This window comes from Morone saxatilis, unplaced genomic scaffold (genome assembly GCF_004916995.1).
Source record: "Morone saxatilis isolate NCDOM2014 unplaced genomic scaffold, NCSU_SB_2.0 Contig22, whole genome shotgun sequence".
In the NCBI taxonomy this organism is placed as follows: domain Eukaryota; kingdom Metazoa; phylum Chordata; class Actinopteri; family Moronidae; genus Morone; species Morone saxatilis.
Window position 1 is genome coordinate 12360890 of NW_023339785.1, and position 9573 is coordinate 12370462.

Genomic DNA, 9573 nt, shown 5'->3' on the forward strand with positions numbered 1-9573 from the left:
GGACTCGCTCAGCTTACATGAAGCAGTGGGATCATCCTGAATCTCATGTACTCTGTATAACCTCGACCAACACCTGTTACATAAGAGGTTGTGTAGAAATCACTGGCTCAGTCAGAGACTCCTCTGCTTCATCAAGTAGAGCGACGCTTTGTACACTTTATAACGTATTGTGACATAACATTCCTCTTTCTCTTAGCTCCACTCAGTGTGTGTTTGTTCAGAGCAGGAAGGGGACAGGTCAGTGTGAAAGAATAAATGCTTCTTTTAGCTGCTGGGACACAGAGGGGGAGGGGCAGTGTTTACATTAGGTGTGCTTTTTAAAATGCCCCTCCACTGTGTCATTTAATTTAATTCCTAATCGGGTTGTGGATTGTAAATGTATAAATTGTGGAACGTGACAATGGGTTGTTTTTTTTACATCACTAATATAACTAATTGTGATAAAAGACAAATGTAAATGTAAAATAAAAGGAAGAGGGAAAATGATACTGAACAACATATTGGACAGACAGTAGATTGATTTCATCGGTTGCTTTGGAAATAAGCAGCCCGATATCCACAGGCAACAGCTGCGGTTGTCAATAAACCAGTCAGTGTGGACTGACCCCTTTTGTTTGCTGCTGTGTTGCTGACTGTTGGTGGTCAGTTGTAAGAAATCAAGTTAGTTTTGCAGATGATGTCGATGCTTATTTTGGGGAAAAATGTGTTAACAACATGTGTTTTGTCAGTATTTCCTCTTCTGTCTCCACCCATTCAACCACCTTTCTCCTATTTAAGTTGAAATCCCTCTCACATTGGCTGTATGACTTAAATTGACTTAAAAGATTCTGATTTAAACGATGAAATCAATATTTGTTTTCTTTGGAAGATGGTGCGCACTATTGCAAACCACTGGTACCGTCCTTTAAGGCCTTTAATTGGCCTTAGAAGATTGTCTTAGTGGTGTACTTAAAAGGTGTTGAGGTGAAATCTGTTTTTCCGAGACCTGTTTTTACACTCTGTCTGTTCCCTCCACCAGTATCTGTATCGGCATTGCGGAGTCGTGTATCTGCTCTGGAGGAGGAACTGTCTGCAAAGGCTGGGACGTTGAAGTCGGTTCAGAATGAAATGGTGCAAAGCAAGAAGGAGCTCGCTGCCAGGGAGCTCAACATTCAGAGAGCCCGTGACGAACTGACTCTGGCACACACACGCATGGCCCAGGAGAGTGAACGGGTAATAACACACACTACTGCTACTGATACAACTGGTACTACTACTATTGAAAACAAGTGTGATTCGTTCCAGTGCTAATGTTTTATATTTCTCATAAGCCCTATTGTTTTCCACAAAATGAGTGTTGACCTCATTTCTCAAAACGTTTTTCTTTAACTTACCTTAAAATGACAAACATGATGGAAATATTCTACTAAAATCACAATTCTTTATTATCAGCAACTATGAAAGCTTAAGCTGGAAAAATAGTGCCCTTGTTCTGTTCTGTAAAACAATCCAGTTATTTTGTGAGCACTAACCTTTAGGCAAACAATGTACAATGCCAAGGATAATGGAGGCTGCCAATTTACCCATTAATTGTTGTTTGCTATGCTAACCTCTCAAAGTGTGAAACCTTAATCAGCGTTACAAGATAAAAAATGAAAATAAACCAACCGAAAACAATATAACAAATGTGTTCACATAAGCAAGAGTTAGAGAAGTGACCTTCATATACAAAGACACAAACACAAATTTTACAATTTACACTTTAGAATAACTGACTACGTCACTCTTTAGCAGGATACACACTCTAAGCCCTTGACAGCAGCAGAGATAATGACCCCCAAGTTGTCTTATAGTCAGTATTAAAGAGAATATGTTGTGTGTGTGATTGTATGGCAGGCATCAGGAGCTGAGCAAAGGCTGAAGCAGCTACAAGAGGAGCTGAAGTGTCAGCGGCAGAATGCAGAGAGCATCCGACTGCAACAACAACAACGCTCTAAGGAGCTGGAGAAACAACACCAGAGGGTGAGACGGAGAGGGATGAAAGATTGAGAGAAACAAATTAAAATGCTTTGAGAACCAACTGGAAACAAGAGAAAATTTCAGTTTTGTGTCCAACTTGCTTTTTGCCCCATTCCATTCATGAAAACAAATATAACTTGTACCACATTACACTCAGAGATAGTAGCTCAGATTCTTGCTTTGCACTGCCTCCAGGATTTAACAGAGCTTCAGAAGGAGAGGCAGTGTCTGGAGAAGCAGCATCAGCAGGAGGTGAATAAGCTCAACCAGGAGCTCCAGCAGGCCAGGACCCTCCACAACGCCCTGCAGGCCCAGGCGGACAAGGTAAATACACACACAAAGTCACTAAATCATACTCATGAAAAAGCAAACAAGCTTTCTAATTCGCCTATTCACACAAGTACATTTGCCAAGATAAAGCCTTTAAATCAGATCTGCATCAACACTAGAGAGCGAGGACCTAAATGATATTCTCTACATATTGTTTATATTTTGGTTCATATGTCTGCTCTGTTTTTTCAGCTATTTCCTGTTTCTCTTTCCTCCTTTCTCTATCCCTTCTCCTCTCCCCCTCTCTCTTTCTCCTGGGATTTATATTATTTGTACCAAAGGTCAATAAACTTATCTCACTTCTTCTCCCACGCTTGCTTCTTGCCCTTGTTGTTTTCTCTTGCTCTCTATTTCACTGTCTTGCTCTCTGTGTTTCTATTTTTCCTCCCCCACCACCCGCTCTCCTCTCCGCTTCGCCCTCCTCTCCTCTCGGTTTCTCCCCAGTGGAAAGGTTGAGCAGCGAAGGTAATGACCGTGTGACTCTGCTTTGGTTATAGAAGCGTGAAACAAACTCATAACTTGTGTGTGAGACATTCTCTGCGTTTGTAGTAAGATTAGGTATTAGGGCATGGCTGCTGGATGAGGGTGAAAATTGTTGGAAGATTTGTATGCAGGTGTGTTGAAGCAAGTGGCATGAAAAGGAGCCGTGTGTTTGTGCTTAAAGACATTGTATTCTTTTTGTTTTGATTTCCTTTACGTGAAGGAATGCTGTGGTATTTATTCTTTATCAGCAGAACAATAATAACATTTTTAATCTCAATGCAATGCGCAATGGTGAACCTCTTGACGCATGCAAAAGAAATTCCCTGACTTTAATTCCTATGCTTTTCGCCCTGGTGTAAAAATTCTTAACAATGAGCATTCATTCTACCCACAGTGTCCCTAAACCTTATTGTAAGTCCTTTGTAAACCACACAGATGTGATCTTGTTATATCTGATAAGGCTGCAGAGAGTAAACACAGAGGCACAGTTGTGTGAATCGAATCACACACAAAATCAGAGACATTCAACTGCATATAATTACCGCCCTGTGCGCAGAAGGAACATTTACATAAATTCTCCAAAGAAACTGGAAAAACCAGAAATCTAAAAGAAGTTTGCTGTCACAGGAAACTAAAAATGATCTGCTGAATAGCAGGTAGACATAATTCATGAGCAGTGTAAGAATGTACACAGCCCCTGCTACTTCTCTTAATAGTAATGAACTACTTAGAGGACTCATACGTTACACTACAAATAACACTGACTGCTTTAATCTCTTAAATACCTGGATCAATACATATTGTAGAATAAAGCCCATATTAGTGGCAGATTGAGTGTGGCTATTTCTAACATGACATGAAGGCAGCATGAGACACAAGAATAATGGATGAATGAATGGTACTTTTATTAACTTTATTATAATGCTACCTTTAAGACTGTTCACATGTACCACGACCTGAGATAATGTGCAAAATGGATGATGAGTGCAGTGCAGAATGAGCACTGGTGGGAAGCCGATCTGCTTGTTAAGTCTTTGTGACTTTCCCCACAGAGGTAGACGATACATTAGACACAGCTTATGCTTGCTATTGATCACTGATTGCTCTCCTGCTTCCCGTTCCCTTCACTGGTCCTAATTCCTGCGCCTACAACAACAGTCATTAATTTCTTTATTCTTCTTTCTTGTTTTTTCCTCTTACTTCCATCTTTTTCTGATATCCTTTCTCCTCCAATCCTCTTTGAATATCCTTTCCCCTGTTTTTTACCAGCTACTGATTCATAATCTCCTCTATCAGTTGTCTCTACAGAAGCAGACATTGGACAAAGAGGTGGACAATCTGAAAGAGAAGCTGAAGTGGACGGAGGGACAGCTACAGGAGAGCCAGAAGAAAGAGGCCCAGACACAAGCCAGCACACACACACACACACACCACACACACACACACACACACACAATAGTGATAGTCCTGAGTCTAGTGAATCAGGGTCTGCATTTGTCAATTATTCATTAGCTGAGCAGTGGGAATATAATGAACCCTGTAAATTTTTAAACACCATCTTGGTGAGCCATATGTCAGTCTAAGATTTTTCCAAGTGAACTGTAAATAAATTATAAATGAATTGTAGTTTCTTCAGCCATCCAGCAGCATTATTATGTTTTCATAAAGGTGTAGCGTTAGAGAGCATTTCACAGAACTCCATTTCTTAAATTGCCTCCCCTGCCAGTCACTTTAGCAAGGAATAAACATTCATATCCTGCTGTACCTGATAAAACCCAACTGTAAAATATTGAATCTGACAGATGAACTGCTCGACTAGAACAAAGAAATACTGCATGACAAAGCCTTTGCTAAAACTCTTTTAAAATACCAGACCAAAGCTCAATACAGCCACACTGCAGAGGATGTTTAACACTCCAGAGTAGTTTGTTTGTGGCAGTCCATTACTTGTATACCAGCTTGCAACATCAGCACTAATGCTGCCTTTATCTGTGGCTTGTTTGTCTGGTTTTTTGCTATTGTGACACTGTTTACCTGTAGCTCTCAATACATCAGCAGCTGTTACAGTTATTCCATATATGGAAGTTGTACAAATACAAACATTTCAGGTGCAAATATTAAAAATGAGACTTATAGAATTATACATTCCTCTTATATAATTATTAGTGGCTTATTTTTTGAGAAATTGAATATATCATGGGCATATATGTAATAGCATATTTTAGAGAGGCTGGGGAAGTTTTAATGTCAGAAAAATGTCAGAAAAACAGAAAAATATTTCAAACTTCTGTCTGAAAACAGACCATTGTTATGGATAATACAGGTTCAGCTGAGAACTGGTTACTACAACTAACTAGAACACTTCTTCTAAATACTTAAATAAATGTCGTTGATGACTTAGTTCCATTTGACTGGATTAAATCCACCCCATTTGTATTGTTTAACCTCACATTAGGAAGCCTTGCGTGAGGTGGAGGGTGTGGCAGTGAGTCTGGAGCAGAGCAGGAAGAAAGAGCGAGCTCTGGAAGAGGAGGGGAGGAGACTGGCAGAGGAGCAAGCCGACACCCTTCGTCTACTCAAAGAACTGCAGCAGGGTGAGGAGTGAGCTGCGAGTGGAAGAGAGGACAATTTCTTGAGATTTATCAGTCATGGGATATGTATTGATAATAATTATGCTAACGTGATATGTTTTTGAACTTGAGTTCTTGTACAGAGAGCTGTTGACAGATGACGAGCTCTGGTTCTCCACTGGACTCTGCTGAGTCATTTTTAATTGGCCAGGTTAATTCCCCTGTAATGTAGAGTCACTTATCCCAGTGCTGCCCCCTGCTGGTCAATGATACACCATCCATGTCCTCAAATCAAAACACAATAACTGTTCCAGTAATTAACACAAGTTAATTTAAAAAAGATAGATAAGCTCTTTATTTCTGCTGTCTGTATCTCTTTCCTTTTAACTCCAGAACAAAAAGCTGCCCCAGCACCCGTTATACAACCTGTCCAGTTTTGCCCCGTTGGACAGAGTTTCTCCTCTCAACCTTCTTACTCTCGAACACCACCTATCATCAGGAGGCCCACTGCTGCCACCGTAGCTGAGCAGAAGAGCAAAGAAGAAGTGGGTAAGAGAGGGGCAGAGATTGCAGCGTCTTACCCCTCTGACAGAGAGCCCGGAGAAGGCATTGACTCAGAACACATTACTGTCCTTGTCCCCCCAGTCTCTGAGTGTGTGCAAAAGGGAGGACACAGAAGAAACAGTAACAAGGAGAAGAACAACAGTAGAAATGAGGCAATAGAGAGTGACACCTCTGGCACAAACAAACACTCCACATTTGATCATGTACTCTCTAGTTCCTCTCACCCTACTTCTGGTACACCCACCAACACCTTTATGGATGGTGATCATTGCAGTTTGATGCTTTCTGCTGAAAAGACACCTTCTCTCCAGGTAGAGCAGGACAAGGCCTTTAAAGAACTCAAGACAGAGAACGCCACACTGCGTTCAGAGCTGCGTGATGCACGTGAAGAACTACAGAAACGACTTGAGGACCTGGAAGCCCAACGACGGGCCGAGGCAGAAGCCAGGACCCGGCTCAAACAGCTCAGCCGGAAACATGCCAGCCGGTCTGTGGAGAAGGAGGAGCAGGACAAGGAATGGAAGGCACAGCTGGAGACTGAGAAGGCTGAGACAGAGAGGTTGAGGAAGGCTGTGGCCGATTTGGAGTCAGAGATTAAGAGAGGAAGGGAGGAAAGAGAAAATAATGAGAGAGAGGAGCAGGAGGAGGACAAAAACAAGGCACTAGAAGACCGGGAGAGTGAAATGATAGAGCTAAATATCCAGCTAAAGAAACAGCTAGCGGAGGTAAAGGCCCAGCTGGCTTTAGAACGAGAAGAGAGAAAGAGAGAGGAAGAGGAGAAGAACCGAATAACAAACACAGAGATCGATGTGAAGAAGGAGCTGAACACAAAACTAGAAGAACTTCAAGCTGAATTGGAAGAACTAAAGCGCAGTAGAAAAGAAGACTCGCTGGAAGAAGACAAACTCTCAGTTGCCAACAGCCCGCTAACATACCTGACTCTCCATGATGATGAGTTCAACTCCAACGTGGTTTGCTGCAACAACAAGCCCATCCCTTCGCCAGAGCAGCACCTCCTCTTCTGCCAGTCCACCAACCAACGCAACATGCTTGTATTTCAGGCAACAGAAGAGCGAACTGTGATAGATCCTGAACGCTTACCTCCATCAGATGAGGGGCAAGCGGGTCGTGTGGCCTCTGAGCTCGAAGACAACAGACAAAACTATATGGTTGGGTGTTCCCTCTCAGACCACAAACAGGTACTGTCTGAGGTCCAGAAGGATGAGCCGGCCTTCTCAAATTTGGCTAAAGAGGTAGAACGCCTGCAGAAGGAGAATGCAAAGGAGACAGAACGTGCTAACCAGTATCAGGTTAAACTGGAGGCCCTACAGAGTCAGGTAAATAAAGATTGATATATAGATTAGTACATTCATTTGTCCAGTTTAATAATAAAAGAAAATATATAAAATACAAAGAAAACAATTTTGTACATTGAGTTATAAAACCTGTTGTCAACTCACAAAAAAGATAATTATGGCCAATATAAAATGTCACTGTTAATTGTTATCAAAACCATCTAAGAAAGCAGTAAGAAGGAGACTAGGCCAAATTACACATTATTTAAAAAGCCAAAAGCTGATGAAATAAAATCACTCTTATATATGTTACTGCCATCTCAAGGAAGTAAATTGCTGTCTTGATGGAAGCAAATTAAACAGTTTGTATAAACAGTGCTGGGCTCCAGTAAGATGTCTGTGTGGCCCTGACTGACAAGTGGCAACGATCATTTAAATGTACAGCATTGACTTTATGGCATGCGTTCAGAATTTCTCCTAATTGGCTCTTAGTTTTTAGATTGAGATTAACAAATGTTAGAACTGACTCATTAAAGGAAGTATATAACTTTTCTAAAACTAGAGAATTACTTGGTTATCCTTTGTAAGATGTGCACTGTGGCACTCTGGCTTCAACATTTTCTCTATTCCTCTGTTTTCTTTCTAGGTGACACGTCAGACCCAGCAGCTAACCATGGCCTTTGAGAACCAGAGTCAGCACATCGCTGGCCTTCTAGCTGAGCTGCAAGAGAAAGAAAGTGCCCTCCTCAGCCAGGGAGAGGAACTGCAGCGCTACAAGCAAGAGCTGGATGCACTCAAGGCCCAAAAAGAGGGAGAGGAGATGACAGGTACTGAGGGACAGGATGGAGAACAAAAAGAAGAGGCACAAGATGAGAGGTCAGTGGAGATCTCAGGGCTTCAACTAAACCAGGAAAAGGAGTGTGCTGTCTCATTTCTCACTAAAGATTCACTGGCTGACCGTGGCTGTAATGCTGAGAGAGATGCAGGTGAACCAGAGATCGTGATATTTGATGCTGAAAGACCAACAGTTATTAGTGACAACGATGCACTGTGGTTAGGGGAACAGCATTCAGGTTCTGTACACTCAGACAAGACTCGGAGTAACCATGACTCTGCTTGTGTCATGGGAGAGACTGAGTATGGTCAAAGTGGAGGAACAGCAGACCTGGTTGCAGAACTGCACGCTCTCCGACAGGAGAATCAGCTGCTGAAACAAAAAATGTTGAACTTGACTGACTCGGACACCAGCCCTCCAGTGTTACACACCGACAGTGAACACCAAGGTGGCCCAGGCAAGCAAAGCCGTAAGACAGGAAGTGCTGCTCTGTCCTGCTTGGTGGAGCAGAGATCACCTATTGTGCGCAATGACATCCCTGCTGATGCACAACAGTCACCACCGCAGAATGTGAAAACGAGTGAAGATGAAGATTTAGAAAGGGAAGACAGGAGGACTACAAGGACTGAAGAAGAGCTGGATCTGGAGGCAGCGTGTCAGCTTCAGATCGACCGCCTACAGCAACAGGTAGTGACAGTTGACCATCTCATTATATCACAACAGTGACGTGTCTAAGTGAAGAAGATAATAGGTTGTTAAGTTACTACATGTGGACAGGACAATTAAATATATAATGGAGTTTGTAATGTAGATGTTGACATCCATGCTTTTGAATTCAATAGATACAATATATAATATATTGTGTGTGTATATATATATATATATATTAACTATTAATATTAACTTGTGTATTATTATATTTTTCCTGTGTGAATTTTATTTGGAGCTTCTTTTTGATTCAGTGTGTCTTGTCCTTCCTCTCCTGTCCAGGTGATGGAGCTGCAGATGCAGCTACGGGCTCTCTCTAAGGAGACAGAGCAGCAGGCCAATGAGCTTGCGATGTGGAGACTGGCCTCCCAACCAGCCCCAACATTTGACCTTCCTCACACAGACAACCAGTCTGAGACCCAGAACCAGAGCTCTGCTGTTAGACGGTCTCTGTCAAACCAGCAGCAGACTGATGAGACACAGAAACCGGCTCTGGCTCTGACTGTCCAGGCCCAGATTCAGGCGCCTGACCTCAGTGTTGAGGAGAGCACTGGTAATGTGACCATCGTCAGAGAAGATGAGTTACTCCTCTCCTCCTCCTCCAGCAAACTGCAGGGCCGCATGTTGTTCTCCAGGTAACACACTCGTACCAGGAAACAATGAAAATATGTCAATAACTTACATTTGAAGCTACCATTGTCATGTTAAAGGTCCGGTGTGTAACATTTAGAAGAATCTATTGGCAGAAATGAAATATAACATTCATAGGTATGTTTTCAATAGTTTATAA

General features: G+C 42.1%; 2 protein-coding genes across 2 annotated transcripts in view; both read left to right on the top strand.

The window, feature by feature from the left end:
• Positions 1 to 916: 916 nt before the first annotated feature.
• On the top strand, positions 917 to 5416 carry LOC118333972 (centromere protein F-like). Its single transcript, XM_035669794.1, has 5 exons — positions 917 to 1212; positions 1876 to 2001; positions 2194 to 2322; positions 4108 to 4218; positions 5267 to 5416. The coding sequence occupies exons 1-5, from the start codon at positions 1108 to 1110 to the stop codon at positions 5414 to 5416; spliced, it is 621 nt and encodes a 206-aa protein (XP_035525687.1). The 5' UTR covers positions 917 to 1107.
• LOC118333973 (trichohyalin-like) overlaps positions 5187 to 9573 on the top strand; it is a 12979-nt gene continuing 8592 nt past the window's right edge. Inside the window, exons 1-4 of the mRNA XM_035669795.1 lie at positions 5187 to 5405; positions 5775 to 7282; positions 7887 to 8762; positions 9066 to 9418. Coding sequence (XP_035525688.1) covers positions 6200 to 7282; positions 7887 to 8762; positions 9066 to 9418 — 2312 coding nt within the window. The 5' untranslated portion in view covers positions 5187 to 5405; positions 5775 to 6199. The remainder of the gene's footprint in view (positions 5406 to 5774; positions 7283 to 7886; positions 8763 to 9065; positions 9419 to 9573) is intronic.

What these genes read in the sequence shown, in the direction of transcription:
- LOC118333972 (XM_035669794.1), top strand. Translation starts at nt 1,108, where the DNA reads ATGGTGCAAAGCAAGAAGGAGCTCGCTGCCAGGGAGCTCAACATTCAG. An exon ending in TGGCCCAGGAGAGTGAACGG is followed by an intron (nt 1,213 to 1,875) that starts GTAATAACACAC and finishes ATTGTATGGCAG; the next exon opens with GCATCAGGAGCTGAGCAAAG. An exon ending in TGCAGGCCCAGGCGGACAAG is followed by an intron (nt 2,323 to 4,107) that starts GTAAATACACAC and finishes CTCCTCTATCAG; the next exon opens with TTGTCTCTACAGAAGCAGAC.